At 42.4% G+C, this 17,010-nt stretch overlaps 3 protein-coding genes across 3 annotated transcripts; all 3 read right to left on the bottom strand.

Annotated features, from left to right (window-relative positions):
- Window positions 1–169: 169 nt before the first annotated feature.
- hax1 (HCLS1 associated protein X-1) lies at window positions 170–1,999 on the bottom strand. The gene is made up of 3 exons (XM_010770399.1): window positions 1,812–1,999; window positions 870–1,114; window positions 170–450 (listed from the first exon to the last, which is right to left on the bottom strand). Exons 1-3 carry the CDS (start codon window positions 1,874–1,876, stop codon window positions 227–229), a joined length of 534 nt encoding a protein of 177 aa, XP_010768701.1. The 5' UTR covers window positions 1,877–1,999; the 3' UTR covers window positions 170–226.
- Window positions 2,000–3,572: 1,573 nt separating this feature from the next.
- LOC104950647 (ubiquitin-associated protein 2-like) lies at window positions 3,573–14,116 on the bottom strand. The gene is made up of 11 exons (XM_010777195.1): window positions 13,526–14,116; window positions 12,976–13,165; window positions 10,665–10,753; window positions 10,504–10,557; window positions 10,300–10,384; window positions 9,619–9,836; window positions 9,061–9,166; window positions 7,792–7,911; window positions 5,980–6,047; window positions 5,667–5,861; window positions 3,573–4,971 (listed from the first exon to the last, which is right to left on the bottom strand). The coding sequence occupies exons 1-11, from the start codon at window positions 14,114–14,116 to the stop codon at window positions 4,876–4,878; spliced, it is 1,812 nt and encodes a 603-aa protein (XP_010775497.1). The 3' UTR covers window positions 3,573–4,875.
- Window positions 12,337–16,844, bottom strand: amz2 (archaelysin family metallopeptidase 2). Its single transcript, XM_010777186.1, has 6 exons — window positions 16,815–16,844; window positions 16,696–16,737; window positions 16,076–16,361; window positions 15,068–15,241; window positions 14,553–14,681; window positions 12,337–14,291 (listed from the first exon to the last, which is right to left on the bottom strand). Exons 1-6 carry the CDS (start codon window positions 16,842–16,844, stop codon window positions 14,203–14,205), a joined length of 750 nt encoding a protein of 249 aa, XP_010775488.1. The 3' UTR covers window positions 12,337–14,202.
- Between the last annotated feature and the right edge of the window lie 166 nt (window positions 16,845–17,010).

Below are 17,010 nucleotides of genomic sequence, written 5' to 3'. Positions count from 1 at the left end.
ATAACATTGTTTAGACACTATCACCGTGAAGAGGAGAACGGACCTCTATGGTGAGGGGAGTGTCACGAACGTATAGTCGTACGACAGATCTTGCGTACCTTAATAACGTTCCACACGATCCCGGTTATTTTTTGTATGTAGAAAATGTTTTAGATCTTTGAGTTCATCTCATGAAAAATGGGAGCAAAAACAAAAGTATTGCGTTTATATTTTTGTTCAGTGTATCTTAAATCACCTTTGAAAAAGGGGTCCAGCCATGAAATTGCGAGCTTGGGAATTCTGGTGAATCATAAGAAGGATGGCCATCGTGTCTGGGCTCAGTTTGGGGTCCCTGTGGCTCTTTGTTGGGAGATCTGAGCATGAAGTCTCTCAGGGGGTTCCCACCAAACCCCCCCGCACCTCTTTCAGCTCTGTCCTGAGGTGGTGATGGCGGCAGGATTCTGGGAACACCTGGAACATAAGGGAAACACAGACTAAATCTACAATGGAGAATTGCTTTAGACTCATTCTCACAAAAAACACTAATTTTGACCATTGTTAAACATAAAACAAAAATAAATACAAATAAAAAAACATGTAAAAAACGTTTGTACGTGTTGCCATACTATTCTATATTAGTAAGTCACTTCTTGAACTCATCTAAGCACATAGCATTATTTTTAACCTCGACTCAAATCCGGTTACTTCGCTTGTGAGCTAAGTAACCGCATTGCGTCTTTAAGTGAATGTGTTTTAACATCCTGCCTTGATGTATTATGAAAGGTTTTAATGTATAATTTCGTAATAGCACAAGCAAACCTAATTAGTTCATTTTCTTCTCTATACTGAGATGAGTGGTTAAGTACTGGATCACATGGCAGCCTTCATACCAAAGTGTCCAGAGCCCGGCTGCCCGTCCCAGCCGCCCAGCTGGGAGAATATCTCCTCCATCTCCCTGAGGACCTGGCCGAACATGGGGGGCTCCTGGATCCTCATCCCGTCGGGGCCCACGCTGAAGCCAAACCTCAAGGCACTGTCGAAGGGGTCCTGCTGGTCCCCTCGGAAGCCATCATTGTATCCATCTTCTTCATCATCATCGTCGTCGTCATGAGTCATAGCATCGAAGAAGGGGTCCCTGATGCATTACAGCAAGTCAAATAGATGAGTATTCTTGACATGGACACCATTTAGCTTTTGTATTGCTAACAAACATTTAGTGTAATGTCAGCTGAGTGTAATCAGCTATTATGATCACGTTTAATATCATTTTAGTTTATGTTCTAGTAAACACAAGCCATGTCACACGATTGAATGCTCTTAGTTTATCAATGACAGTTTGTCTATACCTTTATGTAATATGAGTCTTCTTAATGTGTGAGTCGACATGACACCACGTGACTGATGCATTGTATTGTACAACTGATTTGTACTATGATGCTTTAATGTCTAAACCATCTTTTTAAATAATTGCAATGACACAACACATTCACTTTTCAATGCCTAGAAGGTCTTCAGCTATTATCCTACAGATTCACTTGCAAATGATATACACTCCTTTCTTATTCTAATAACATGCGTGAATAAACTAACAAATAATTGATTGCGTTAATAGACTTTGACGTACTCAATCGTATTAATCCGGAGGTCACTCTAAATAAAACAGCCACCATGCTAGCCGAGGGACCCCTGTGGTCAGCCTGGCAGGGAAACACTAAAGCTCTTTAACTAAGGAATAGCGTGCGACGCAGGTACCAAGCTGCACCAAGTTAGCGAACTCCTGTTAGCTTAGCTTAGAGTACAGCTGCGTCCTGAATATGACTCAATACGCTTACCTTCGGCCACGATAATGGCCTCCAGGTACTCCGAAGAACCCACGAAATAAGTCAAAAACACTCATTTAACTCCAGCTTTAGTTTTAAAAATAAATCATAACTAAACACAATTCCAACAGCAGATAAGACACGACAACCCCAGTTGTCAACAGTATCGTAAAGTGTTCTAGATACTTCAGAATGACGTAATCAGTCGTAATGCTACGTTACCGTAAGTTATAGAAGGCAAGTGCACTCAAAAACTGCACACTCGTCTCGGGAGCCTCAATATGATGTCAACAAGGATGCTAAATGCGAAACTCTTGCTTGAGTTTCTAATGTTTGAAATAGAGGTTGGGAGGAATTAAATAATCAAAATGGTTCATCAATGTTGACCATAATGAAAAGTTAACTTGACTTAAGTACTTAATTGTTACGCTACGTTACATTAGGCCAAGTTTTAAATGTTAAATATTGCTGCATTTTAATACCATGCAAAATATTTGATCATCAACACCTTAACATATTTTAAACAAAACAATGTATGCATGACTTTGGCCTCTAATAAAGTATTACTACTCTAATACAATTTAGTTTGATGTTAATAATAAACGTAACCCAAGCACTGCCGGTTGGTTGAAGTCCGCTGAAGTGTTTACATGTTTTCCCTAGCAACCGCGTTCCATCACCAAGCGACCAGGAAATGCGCCCGTCACAAATTAATTGCAATATAATGTTCATTTGTTTTAATGATGTTCTAAAAACAAAAAAAAGGAGAAAAAAGAAAACACAGCTGACCCCTTTTCAGCTGTTTGAATAATAAGTCACCCAAAATTCAGTGCTAAAAATAGAACTACATACATTCCAAGAACTTTCTGCCTAGTGAATTCTAATCGTTACAGTCTGTCCAGTAACTAGAACGTGTTCATTAAATGTACTGGATTGAAAAATGTAAAGTTTCCAATACATTTGTTGAAAAGAAAAGTTGTGCTTTAACTTTCCACCAAGTCTGATAAGGTAATGCCTTAGCTGAAATAGGACCTTATGGCACTTTCCTATCTATCAGGACCAGCAGCATGGCTGTATGTTTACATTAAAGAATAGCCTACATACAGACGCTGTAAGGATTAGTAAATGGCAAGATTGCAATGTATTCAGATGGCATCTTAAATAACTAACAAGACCAATCTGGTAAGCAACTAGCTGTCATTCACATACTTATAAAAAAAAAAGGTTATTTAGATTTGAAATTATGCATAGGCCTACACACTATAACAAAAAAGAAACAATGCAAATGTCTGGAGAAGTGTAATTTGGCCCTGCTGATCCCTAGTCTGTTACATAACTCAGACACCAACCCCCCAGTCCGAGTCAGAGGCTGTTTCTCAATGTCGAGAAAACCTGCTGCAGCAGAGCCACTATTTCAAGTATACTACGTCATCAAGTGGTGCCGAAGGACTGTTTAAATGCATGTTAAAGTTAAATGCCCAGCATTCGGCGCCACTCGATGGCATAGTATACTTGAAATAGTGGCTGTGCAGCAGGTAAACTCGAGATTGAGAAACGGCCAGATAGTTTCAGTTGTGCCAAACACTTGATGGGACAGCTTGTTTGTCATTTCCTTGTTCCCCTGATATCAAGTGTCAGCGAATTTACCGTTTCATCCATCAGATTCAACACACACAAACACACCAAACTGTTGGAAGAAGAGATGCTGCTACATTTACAAGCCACATGAGAAACAAATAGTTTCTTAAAAGACATTCACATCCAAAATGATGAAAATGTATTCTTGTTTATTTACTTAATATTTATACAAAATTAAAAATATATATGGAACGAAAAGCTAACAAATCTGCAAGGATTTGAGAAGGAAAAGGAGAAAGCCATTGAACAAACAGGGACTACAGTACTTGTGTTTTTTTTATATATGTACAAGACAAGTTCATCCATTTAAATTGTTTTTAAAACGCACAGTACAAAAAGAAAAAATAAATCACTGACAAAAAACCCATAGTACAATTCTGTCCATCAGTATTCAATGCTGCAGGTTTCCTTACAATAGGGGACAGGTGGTGAAGCAGGGAGGAGGTGGGGGGCCTCAGAAAACTAAATAAAATTAAACGCACTGGAAGGCAGATTGGGTGTGTATTGGCCTTGGAAATCATTCAACAACTCTTGCAGAATAGGTGAGGCCTTAATGCAACATCTTTATCATTCATGGGAACAATTATTGTACAAGTGTGGGATAATGAAAAATGCTGTGCTAGGGAAAAAACAAAGCACAGTACACAACCACGGCCCCCGTGTGTACAAACATGCACGCAGTCACATGACGAACACACTTTCCTCACAGTCAGAGCCAGTGAGTTCGCTTATATGTCTTTATATATAATATATCTATATTTGGTAAAAAATAAACTTCACAACTCTACCAATTTAGAGAATTGTTATTTTTTTTCAAACTTAAAATGACAAAAAAAAAACATTTAACAGCAATCAAGCTAATTTTTGTGTTTGGACATTTTGTTTTGTGAGGGAGGGGAAACGTTTCCACGAAAGTTAAAGAGTGGGGATTTGAGGGTGAGAAATACAAAACCAGCCTGTCCCCCCACCTTCAGATATTACTTCATTCCTCCCCATCTGCAAGAAAAAAAGGGGAGCGGGAAGACTACAAAACAAAAAAACAGACCATACAGGAAACATTCATTCTTTTAGAAAACAGTTCTATGTTACATACAAGTCAGAGAAAAAAAGAGGGCGGGCTGGGGGTTTAACACGATACAAATTCCCAACACTCAATATTTCACCTCTTGAGGGTGCATTTCTATAACCATTTAGCTTTGATCTTCCCTCTCTTCTAAGCCCTTCCTGCCCCCCCCACCCGTCCATGCATCGTTACAGTGCTCGTCCTCTCGGCACAGCACCTCCTGACCGCAGGCAGAGCGCAGGAGTGCTGGGCCAAGAGACGGGGGCGGGATCTCTGCAGGAGGAAGAGGGAGTTTATATGTGGAGACCGTCTGCGGAAGGAGTGATGAGCCCCCTTCTAACTTCTGTTAACAGCGTGGGGGCCCGACAGTAGATGTTAGTTGGCCCCCCAGTTGTAGGTGTTGTATGCCGACTTGTTGATCTGAGACTTCTGCTGAAGGGAGGCGTTCTGGCTGCGCTGTCCAGTGCCGCTCTGTGGGGAGAGGAAAGAGTTGATGTGAGCTGTCCATCAATGCCATGTTTTAACTCAAGTATTTAGTTGCCAAGCGACAGGACAAACCTAAATACACTTAATGATTAATCTGAAAATAGACCACTTTAAAATGGGATTGCAAACGTTGGCCTGGACATTACCTACAAGGCATGAAAAGAAAAGCACAGGCTACAGTGTTTCCACTAGGATTAGCTTTGTGTCTAAACAATCAAACAGTCATTCTACCACCACACAAAATTCTGTTCTCGAATGCAATCACTTTATAATTTCCATCTTATTGATCAGTTATGTTTGGAAAACTCCTCGAGCCCTCCTTAAACCACATCAACATAAATTAGATCAATCGCATAGCACTTATTAAACAAGCTGTTAGCCTGCTTCTCCAGATATTTCTTACTTCCATAACAATGGTTTTCCTTTTAAAAACAAATGCCGACTGGTGTGTTGCCACTGCATGCCAAATTCAAAACAGCACACAAGGCTAAATGATGATGAATAAAAACACAAGTAACCTGTGAGTTCATATCATCTCTGATCATTATAAACAAAAGAAAACCAGAACTAAAAGCAGATTAAGTGTCTTTATTTCTTGATTCCTAACCTGAACTATAGGTGTGAAATCAAGCTGCATCAACAGATGGAGAAAAACACAACAACAGTGGCATTTCCTGTACCTGTCCGTCCTGCTGCAGGTGGTGGTGAAGAATCTGAGAGTGGGGTTGTTGGTGAGGGGCCAGGATGTGCATGAAGGGGGCCGGGGCGTAGGCAGTGGCAGCCGGGGGGTTGATGGGACCCCCGCTCCCCAGAGCTGACGGCAGGCTGAACGAAGCTGCTGGCGTGCCAGCGTGGAAACCCTGCTTATCGAACGACTGCAGGGGGAAGGGAGTCAAAGACATGACATCTTTGTTTAATTCAAACTGCATTGGGGGGTGGGGGGGAGTTGTTTCCTGTGAGAATGGGCGTTAAATATTTATGATCTGTAATTACCTGAGTCTTTGTGTAAACGGACCCTGAAATGTCTGGTACCCCCGTGTTGCTTGATGTCACAGAGACTCCTGCAGACACAGAGGAGACAACTGTGTGTATTGTTATTTGTGTTGAATAAATGCTACAGGCCCAAGCCAAGCTGCATGGCCCTGCTGCCCACCTGCTCATTACGATTCCTGGATCAGACCCAAAGTGAAAAACAACAGCGGGTCACTTAAGGTGGGCTGACCTTTAAGGTGGATCAGTTATTCTCACAGGTCTTTTGTTATTCATTTAAATGTCAGGAAGAGCCCAGGAATAAAAAAGGAAAAGTCATATTTAAGTTGTGAAGGCAACTGATTGTATTTGATGAGCACACAATATCTCAGGCCACTGAATCGAAATCCTTTTGTCGTAGAATCTGTGCCATCTGTAAAAATACTGTCGTTCAAAGAACCAATATAATATTGTATCGGGATGAAACTTGTAATTTACATCTCCAAGTGTGTAAAAGCTACAGCGTGCAGTGTGATGCGTGTTCTTCTTTATAGCAGTAATTTGTGATCTGCGTATAGAATGGTAAATATGAGAGGTTCCCGTCAATAATACAAATAAAATGATCTAAACACTTAATAGAACATTGTTGAAAAAAGTGCAAAAACAAATAAGGCTCAATGAATGAATTATTATTCCTAAGTGAACAAGAAAACTAATGTGTAAAATTGACAGACAATTTCTTTACAGGAACACTTACTATAATTCAAGTTTCTGAGAAAGAAAATCTTGCATAGAATCTTGGGAAATTTCAAGTATACACATCTATGTCAGCAAAAGTTCATAGATGTTGTGAGAAGAATTTCCTTAAAGTGAGGAGTACGGTAAAGGATGTAAAGAGGGATGAGATGAAGAGAGGTGAGAAAGAGCATATCAGTATCATATAGGCAACAATATTCAAATTCTTAGTGTGTGTGGTTGCTTAGCATGGCTTCAATCAGACATGAAAGTTGCAGAAAGAGCCACAATGCTAATGAGATGTTTGGCATTTAAAGCCAAAGATGGTGAAACATCATATTAAGGAAAAGTGATTTGAGATATGCTACAGAGTTGTTACTAGGTACAAGAGAAAAAAACACATGAAAGTCTCATTTGTCAGAGAAATAACACAATCCAAAGATTATAGAAGATATACTGATCAATCCCTTGACAACCTTTCACAAGGCAACCCGGTTTTCATTTAGGTACCATTCTATGTGAAGAACGAGATCATCATGAATGTGCACAGCAGAGATGCGCAAGTCGAACCAAAACCGACTAAGCTTGTAAAATAATAACACGTGTGTGCGTGTGTTTCCGTAAGCAGCTCCACCCACAGGACAGTGAGCTGGATTCTCTGGAGACGAACATACCAGCAATGGCAACATGAGTGAAGAGCAAGCAGCAAAGATGGAAAATGGGACAGCATCAACCAGGGCAACTCATCAGTTTATGGCAGCCGCTGTTCTCGTGCCCTGCCACATTTTTGACTCTAATCCTTATAATAACATAGCATACATGTCCAAAATGTAAAAACCAGATGGGGTTGATGACAAGTTGCCCTGGAAGAGAACAGGGAACGGACAGAACGGCAGACACGGCTTTTAAGAGAGGCAGGCTGCATTGGACTGTCTAACAGCGGATGTAGTGTGACGGGTCTTCCTACAGACGCAGCTCATCAGCGATGAGGCAAAGGACTGAGAGCAAAGAAGGGGAGGAGGATGGTTGGTGACACAAGAGGGAGACGGGGGGGGGGAAAGGTTTTGTTTCCCTTTTGCTTTGGCATGTGGCGGCACTCACCGACTCCCGGCCCGCTGACAGAGCTGGCTGGCTTGTTTTGTGCAGAAGCGGCAGCGGCAGTGCCGTATCCGCCCTTACAGAAATCCCCACTCCCTGAAGCCTGGCCCACATCCTCATAGCCTGCAACAGTCAGATACACAGCCACAGCCCACAGCGTTAGACACACCAGGCAGCGGGAGCCGACCTGCCTCAAATAGCATTTGCAAATAATTCAAAGTTTGAAACTGTGTACCAGATGGACAGGTTTCACAAAATTGTGACAATACAGATTGTGTCAAGTCCTTAAGGAAACGCTCTCGATACTTTATCATCTGAACTTTGACACCAAATGCATTGTTCTTTGTGGCTAAATCTGTCCATCTGGAACATCATGAATGTCAGAATCATCGCCGACATAATATGCAAATACTATTTGACCCAAGGAGGTGGGGGGAGTGAGGGGGCAGGCAGGGTGTGTGTGGGAGGGGAGGGGGGGTGGAGAGCTTGAGTTGGGTGATAGCAGAAAGCAGCAGATGGTGCACAAATGTGACCAGAGGTAGATATTGAGTGATGAACTATGAAAGTAAAATGAATCACCACTGAAAAAAGCAAAACAAGCAAAAGATACCAGAATGCCTAAAAAATATGAATAAATGGGTTAAGAAGAAATTTGGGAGGATGATGGTTGTGCCGTTAGTTAATGAGTTGTGTATGTATGAATGTGTGGGAGGGAGGTGGTGTGTGTTATGGAAGGTGAAGCCTTGGGGCAAATGACAACTTTCTGAAATGAGCAAAGCAAGCTATGGAAGGCAGCAGGAGACCGATAATGTCGACCTCTGGTATTTAAACTGCCAGCCAGGTGCCTCTGTTCAAGCCCAACCTATCCTTTCCCATTCAGTTTAAATGGCAGACATGTTTTCGAAATACTGAGACTTCTTTCGTGTGTAAAGGCAATGAAAACTGGGTACCAGACGCAATTCCTAATCGGACAAAATGAAACCTCTACATTAATACTAAAACATGTTTGTCAACAAGTGAGAGTCAGCATGCAAGAATGCGTTTAGAACTACAGGCAGATACCTTCCCAACACATTACAAGAGTGTTTACACAAGCATCATGTTTATGCTTGTAGAGGCTGCAGAGCTCAAATAAAATATGCAGTCCACATTGAGGCGAAATCAATGGGCTCATTGTGAGTAACAGCACAGATGTATTGGTATGCAAGTGTATAGAGTAGGACTTGCATGACACCTGTAAACATGCAGCTTCTGTATCGTTTAGGGCCTCACCAGTGCTGTATCCATGGGAACCATAACCACTAGCCTGCTGGAAGGGTGCGGCTGACGCGTTGACGCCGACATTCACACCGTGCTGCTTTGACGAGGTAGGAGCCACCTGGACAAAAACAAAACCATGTAAAGTCATCGAGTGGTAACCAAATGGGGTAACCAAAGTTTGTCTTGGGGACTCGTGAAAATGCAGCTTTCTGCTCGTTCAGGCTCAGGAAGTACTCAGACAAAATGAATTCTAATACAGCACCATCAAAGGAAAGGCGCTAAAATGATCTCTTCCAATAGTGCAAACATCAAATTTGACTTGACGGTTTGCTCCCGTCTAAACAAACAGAGATGTTCCTGATGTTATGATGATGCTTCTGATCCTAAATAAAATAGAATTAAAACAGTGAGAGAAATGCTGAATTGATAAGTGGCTTACAATTTTAAGCTCAGTCGTCCATTCACACAAACATTAATATGACAATGATTGCTTAGCTGCCAAGCAAAGCAATGGTCAGTAATTGAAGGCAACCAGTCAGCTAGCTTTTGGAAAGCAACGTTTTTCCTCACCGGAAACACAGCAGGTCCGTACTGGAAGGTGTTGGGTAGGCCTGGCATGCCGGTGTAGTACGGGAGGCTCGTGTAGCTGTAGCCGGGCGGCAGCGCTGGGTTGAGGAAGGGCTGCTGCGCAGTGTGATGCGCCTGCGTCTGGTTCTGTTGTGTCTGCGCTAATGTGGTGGCTGGGGAAGGAGACGATGCATCACCTCGACCAAACTTTGATAAGTCACCTGCAAATACAGAATGGGATGTTTGTGTGTGAGTACAAACGTCTACATGAGATAAAACACAATACATTACTAGCAAACAATGAAAAGGAGATATGAAAGAAGGAAATCCTCAACTGCTGGCCTGTTTTGAGGTGCCATTTCTACGGGAAGTTGAAACATTAAGGCCTTGAAGGAACAACCAAAGCTTATCATCTCTAAAGATTGTTAATTTATTTATTGGCATTATACGGTTTCTAGTCAATTTGGAAAACCTTAAATATATACAGTTCTCAAGTTAATCAAACTCCCAGGCCAGGCTTGGATTCTACCAGCAAGCAAAAAAGGCTCTTCATTTATTGTGAGGATAATCATTAAATTCCAACGGTCCCTTCATCACCAAACAAAAAGCGGCTTCAACAAGCAGCTAACTGTGGAGAAGACACAGTGAGCTTAGCTTTTAATAGACAATTGTGAGATGGCTCACCAGAGTAAGGGTTGTTAGTCAAGTTGCCGTCTCGGCCAGTCAGTGCTGCTGTGGGAGTTGCAAAGGGTGCAATGCTGTAATAATCCTGGGGAGAGAAAAACATTGTTTGTTTTTTGAATACCGGACATGCAGCAATAAAGCATGGCTTGTGAATAATGTTTTTATTGCAGGAGTTGTTTTCTTTTACAAAAAAACAAAACTCACCAGCGGTATTCTTGCCTGCAGCATTTGTAGGTCATCGTAGCCGTACACCTGAGGCTGAGACACAGCAAGAAAAGTGTTACTTTATAAACTATATAACAAACTCTAGTAAGTGCAGATAAAAAGCTCAGTTTGTATAAACAGTGAGTCTGTCAGGGACTCACAGGGTAGGCGTGCAGTAGTCCAGGGGCCATGATGTAAGGGTTGGGCAGCAGAGGGGGCACTCCAGGGGGCAGGTTTGGAGGAGCTTTCCCTGCATGGACAAATCATGTAAAACACAAGCAATGCATTACAAACTTATTCTTAGATCTATTACACATTCATTTATTACGCACACCGGCAAATAAAGAAATGAAAGTACAGTACATTTACGAATTCACTAAATATACAACTAGTTTTTAATTGGCAAGGAGAGATCCGTTTCAACACATTTCTCCCTGAGATGAATCAGTAAATGACAACACCGCAATATACCGCTTGTTAAACGATGCACTGGCAGAGGGAGCAGAAAGGAAAACACATCAAATGTGTTTGAGAGAGAGGGACAGGCGTTGGGAACAGCGCAGGCCGCGCAGAGTGCAGCCTGCGCTGCTGGCTTCCTCCAAGTTTACTGTAAAACAAACTGGTGGTGTGACCAATGGCCATTTACAATTATTAATACTATTACTATTATTAGCATTAGTCTATATTTTGGTTGAAACTAAGCCAGGAAAAAAAAGAAAAACATAAATAATAATAAAAAATATATATAAATAAAATCAAATTTAAAAAAATAATTTTCAATTATGGAGACTGTAACGAATATTCGAAAAAATCGAATAATNACTGACAAGCTGCACCTGGGCAGCTGTTATAAGACAGCCCATCACGTTTTGCCCCTCACATTCCTCTCACACACTCCCCGTGTGAGCCTCGCGTCGTGGCTGTCGCCACGACGCGAGGCTCACACGGGGAGTGTGTGAGAGGAATGTGAGGGGCAAAACGTGATGGGCTGTCTTATAACAGCTGCCCAGGTGCAGCTTGTCAGTCCACAATCACCCCACTGCACTGGAACCTGCCAACAAGGAGAGAGAGAGACCACGGAGCGCCTAGTGGTGTGGAGGGGTCGTCACACTCCCCCCCATAAAGAAAGGAGTTCCATTAAGAACACCGTCAACTACCAGGACCCACCAACAGTAAACATCCCAATTTTCCCCACACATTTTTCTTTTCTTTTTTTTCTTCTACTTGACATTACTTTTATCTGTACCTCAAAATAGTAAAATTAACATTGAACGGATCCGTACCGACTTTTTGTAGTTCCTGTACTTTCCTCCTTCCCATCTCATCAACTCCGGCTCCCAAAGAGGCATTTTAAGAGCTCGGAGCTCTAGACAAAGCATCGGCCACCACGTTATCCGAACCTTTAATGTGGCAGATGTCCAGACAATAGGCCTGTAGATAAAGCATCCACCGCATCAACATGCAATTTGGGCAACANCCGACCACTCCACCATTTCCTCTTTCAGTCCTTGATGTCCTTTGCCAGACCATCCTAGGCAAGTCTTAATGTTACAATATAACAATCATCATTGCACAGAATCCCTTAAAAAGAATCACACACCCCTCACACTGCTGTCCTCATATCAAACTCCTTGGGGACGGCCAATGCAGCTAGAGTTAGGAGACCCTGAGCGAGACGCGGTCGAAGCACCTGGACTACGACCACAGGTTTGTTTATTTGATATAATAAGAATGGAGAGCAGAGCGGAGGGACGAAATAAAAAAGTCGGGTGCTCGGCCCAACATTATTTGACTGAGATTTAAACATTCAGGGGTACCAACCGTTTGCTCTGAGCTCTAGACAAAGCATCGGCCACCACGTTATCCGAACCTTTAATGTGGCAGATGTCCAGACAATAGGCCTGTAGATAAAGCATCCACCGCATCAACATGCAATTTGGGCAACAAACTGAGTGCAAGAAAGTGATGGGGTTATGGTTTGTGTACACAATCAGAGGAACACTAGAGCCTACATACACGTCAAAATGCTGTAATGCCCAGATGAGCGCAAGGGTTTCCTTTTCGATCACAGAGTAGTTCAACTGAAATGAGTTACATTTCTTAGAATAGAAACTCACGGGGCGATCCACCCCACTGCCATCAACTTAGAACAGTACAGCTCCTGTCCCGACATCACTTGCATCCACATGCAGTTGGAAAGGTCGATCCATGCAAGGAGCGGCAAGCACAGGAGGTGAAGACAGAACAGACTTTAAATTACCAAAAGCCTGCTGGCACACGTCTGTCCAAACATAACAGGCTTTTCCTTTCGGCAAATCCGTCAGGGGAGCTACCACAGTAAAAAACTGCGATAGTACCCAATTAAACCAAAGAAACGCTGAAGTTCTTTTTTGGTGGTGGGAACTGGGTACTTAGTTATCGCACTCACTTTGACCTCGACGGCACACACAGTCCCCTGCCCTACAACTTTGCCGAGGTAAGTGACGGTGGACTTTGCAAAGTCACACTTTGCCAAGTTTACTGTCAGGCACGCCTCACTCAACCGGTCAAACGGTTTCTCAATACGGGCCAAATGTTCCTCCCACGTATTGCTATAGATCACAACGTCATCCAAGTACACGGCACAACCTTCCAACCCCGACACCACCCTGTTCATAAGTCGCTGGAATGTGGAGGGAGCATTACGCAGACCAAAACTCATCACATCATAGGAATATAACCCTGAGGGTGTAATAAAAGCGGAGATTTCCTTGGCCCTTTGGGAGAACCTGCCAGTAACCTTTACAAATGTCAAATTTGCTAACAAACTGCGCAGAACCAACCTGATTAATACAATCTTCCATACGAGGCAGTGGATACGCATCGGGTTCAGTAACAGCCTTAACCTTCCAATAATCTGTGCAAAACCTAGGACTTTTATCAGACTTCTCCACAAGCAGACAGGGTGATGCCCAGCTTGAACAAGAAGGTTCGGCGATGCCATTTTCGAGCATGTAGCCTACTTGATTTCTGTGTCCATTACCTGACGTTTTTCCTCAGACACACGACAGAAACGCTGGCGGATGGGATGCGCACCCTCTACATCTATATCATGCACTATCATGTGTGTTCGGCTTGGTGTATCTCTGAATAGACACAGATTACTATGAATCAGAGCAGTCAGCTCAGACCTTCCTTCTGCCGACATATGACCCAACAGTGACTCCAGATTACGCAAAGTTTCAGTGTTCTTCAATTTTCCCCGCAACAAGCTCTCATCAGGCGCTGTAACCCCATCATCCTCCCCTCCGGAGAACTGACTCCCCACTGCCACTGCTGCTGAGAGAGGTTTAGACTCATTAGCATAGTATGACTTCAGCAGGTTTATATGGCAGAGCTGAGTGGCTTTTCTACGTTTCGGCGTGGACAGGAGAACATTTTGGTCAGATACCTTTGGAAACGCTGGCGTATCATTTTGGTCAGATACCTTTGGGCCAGAACATTTTGCCTGAAACGGCGAATTAACCATTGATAACAAAGCCAGGACCTGATCTCCAGGACTAAACGAGCGCTGCTCTGGTTTTCGGTCAGACGCTTCATCTTTCCCAGATGACGACAACTTCTCTCTGGCCATCTCCCCAACTGAATACAACCGATGCCGGAACACGTTTACACAGACAACAAGATTACTAGGGGTTTCTGACGGCGTGACAGCATCGTTCAGCAGTTTGGAGGGGTCGTCACACTCCCTGCATAACTGCTGCTGTAGAAGCTGTCATCATACCTGGAGAAGCTGAAAACTCCCATTCCTGCAACCAAAAGTGAAGGCAACAAAAGTGATTGCTTTATCACCATCTAGTGGCAGATCAACAACATTACATCATACAGGACTACTGATGAAATTGTGTAATGTGTGTTTATTCTTTTATACAAAATGTTCCTCAACTATGAAGCAATGTTTCTTTGGGGATAACAGGAAGTTGTGATGAATAGGAGCATTATTATTAGGTCTGGTTGGCTAATACAGAAAGTCATATTTTCTCAGTAAAGGCTTTGTGGGAAAGGCTCACCGTTACTGAGAGAAGCTTGTCCGAAAACAAAATTCCAGGAGTCTTTGGGGTAGAGGTCAATCATTGTGATCCCAACAATGCAGAAAGCATCTGCTGGTTTCCTACTCCACAGGAACTGTAGCAGGTCACCTACAATGCAAGATAAAATGATACTAAACAGTTATTTGTTCTACTATTATTTCATATCCTAATTAATTTGACCATGCCTACTGTCATTTCTATCTCTCAGTAGGATTTGTATGACTCAATGTCATTATAACATGTACTTTAGCTGCTGTTGTTTTGTTTTTTTATGTTTAATATGTCATATATTTTGTATCTTCAGTATGTGTACTACTCTGGGTGGCGCTACAAATACATGGACTAATAATGTGATTTAAATGTTTTATTATATTTGAAAACAAAGCAAATCATTCACATTTCAGATGGAGATTTCTGCATTTTGCCAGAACCCCACAGTAGATATGGCACAATGAAAGGTATCCTGAGGTAAACATGATGGACTCCCAGCTCACCGGTGAGGATCTGAAGGTTGTGGGAGTCGCTGTTCACCCTGAAGGAGCATTTTGTTTCAGCCACAGTAACTGCCGGCAGTAACTTGACAGAAAGCCCATAGAAGAAGGCCTGGCAGTATTCTCTGAGCCACTCCACACACTGATCCTTCTGAACCCCCGCCCCGCCAAAGGAACCTGAAAAACATAGTGCAGAATGAATGCAAGCAAACGATGTAATGCTGCACTTGGAGTCCAAAAACTGCTGCACAACAAACTCTACATGCCTCATCCATCTTTAAAGCACACAATGTAGTTTCTTGCATGTTTTTTGGTCATTAGGTGACATGAACTATGGTGATACGTTGAAGTGGTCATGGGTAAAGACTTTATTACAGAGGCTCTAACCCACATGTGTCAAACTCAAGGCCTGGGGGCAAAATAAGGCCCTTGGTGGATTTAATTTCAGCCCGCAGAATAATTTCTAATTACTATTAGATCTGGCCCGCCGGTATACTGCTCGCACACCTTCACTCAACCCTGAGGATTTCCTCAGCTCAGAGCCTGAGCCCAAACATTGATGAACCCAAGATGAGATGCCAAGTATCTGGCTTAGTGTGCATCACAGAGCAGCAAACTGAGTTTACATGGATGTTTCCTTCTGCACTTTCTTTCTTGCGACAACAGGGCATGTTTGGTTTTTTCATTGAGGGAAATTGTTTTGTTGAAGCTGTTGTTGGCCTGTGTAAAATTGTACTCATAAGAAATGACTCCGGAAAAGCTACAGATATAGCCATAAGAAATGAATGCAACTGATATTTAATGTTGGTTTTATAGGCAATAATTTAAGCTTTGTTAGTTCCAGGTTTAATATGTGCAATAAGTTTATTTCAATAAGCTTTGCAATAAACATTGAACCAGTCCGGCCGTCGACTAGTACCGATTTTTAAATGTTGGCCCACTGTGTGTTTGCGTTTGACACTGTGTATTTGCGTTTGACACCCCCTGCTCTAACCCCACAAGCAAACTCACATATGGTTTGAATGTAAATAGTATTGTGGCTTGCATTTGGGGTCTTGCGGGAAGGGTCTCTGTAGAAACTCTCAAAGTCTTGATGCTCCTCAGGTTGAGCGGAGATCCAGTCTGAGTGGACTGTGATGGGTTGGAAAAGGGAATCGGGCCGCTGCCCTGCGTGGAATCCTTCCTCCAGAAGATGCCTCTGCTTTTGTGTATTTGCTGTAAAGTCTATAGCTAAGTCTTTATGATTGGAAACCAACGCTGTCTGCAGTTCCTGGACAGAGTGCTGGATTAACTTAATCTACAACGGAGATATACAGCATTAACATGTAAACAGATATGCAGCATTAACAGGGTCACAAATAAAGTCACAGTAATATTTAGAAATTGGCTTTGCTATCGGTTTTTTGTTTTACTTTTGAAGGATACCTGAATGCTTATGACAGAAATGATGTGAAACAGAATGTAAGGAAAGTGTGCAAAAGCGTTTTAAATTGATTCAATATAATGACAATTTGATATTACAATGTGATATGTGTAAATTGTGGAGCATGACGTTTTGAAAATGTTAATTCTGGAGGTGAAAAAAGCAGCATACCGAAGCGACTGAGACAGAACAAGTATTATACCCTTACGTTCAACAACGCAAAAAGCCTGTTCTCGACACTATCAAAAACCTTCTAAGCCATGTTAATTAACTTATTCGTGGAGAAAAAAATGCTAATATTATCTTAAATGTGGACAAGAGGTTCACCCATGTTGACACCGGAAGCCGTTTCCGCATTGTACGTGATCCGGTGACGTAATGTAAACACAGGGGCGGAGCTTCCGGAATCACTCCGCAGAGACAGACAGCAGAAACACACCTAACAACCGGAGTACCGCTTATCATACTCCGGACAACTGTAGAAGTGACTGTATTTAAAAACCTTTTACTCATTTCGTTTTCT

Source organism: Notothenia coriiceps, unplaced genomic scaffold, assembly GCF_000735185.1.
Source record: "Notothenia coriiceps isolate Sejong01 unplaced genomic scaffold, NC01 NC01_scaffold00000339, whole genome shotgun sequence".
NCBI lineage: Eukaryota > Metazoa > Chordata > Actinopteri > Perciformes > Nototheniidae > Notothenia > Notothenia coriiceps.
The sequence above is the reverse complement of the archived record's forward strand: the minus strand, read 5'-3'. Positions and strand labels throughout refer to the sequence as shown.

Coding starts and splice junctions, on each gene's coding strand:
- amz2 (XM_010777186.1), bottom strand. CDS start 16,844: ATGCGGAAACGGCTTCCGGTGTCAACATGG. Junction 16,738..16,814: donor GGCTTCCGGTGTCAACATGG/GTGAACCTCTTG, acceptor ATGGCTTAGAAG/GTTTTTGATAGTGTCGAGAA. Junction 14,292..14,552: donor ACAAGCTTCTCTCAGTAACG/GTGAGCCTTTCC, acceptor TTTTGGTTGCAG/GAATGGGAGTTTTCAGCTTC.
- hax1 (XM_010770399.1), bottom strand. CDS start 1,876: ATGAGTGTTTTTGACTTATTTCGTGGGTTCTTCGGAGTACCTGGAGGC. Junction 1,115..1,811: donor GGCCATTATCGTGGCCGAAG/GTAAGCGTATTG, acceptor GTAATGCATCAG/GGACCCCTTCTTCGATGCTA. Junction 451..869: donor GCCGGGCTCTGGACACTTTG/GTATGAAGGCTG, acceptor CTTATGTTCCAG/GTGTTCCCAGAATCCTGCCG.
- LOC104950647 (XM_010777195.1), bottom strand. CDS start 14,116: ATGGCCAGAGAGAAGTTGTCGTCATCTGGGAAAGATGAAGCGTCTGAC. Junction 10,385..10,503: donor TGCAGGCAAGAATACCGCTG/GTGAGTTTTGTT, acceptor TTCTCTCCCCAG/GATTATTACAGCATTGCACC. Junction 7,912..9,060: donor TTCCCATGGATACAGCACTG/GTGAGGCCCTAA, acceptor TGACTGTTGCAG/GCTATGAGGATGTGGGCCAG.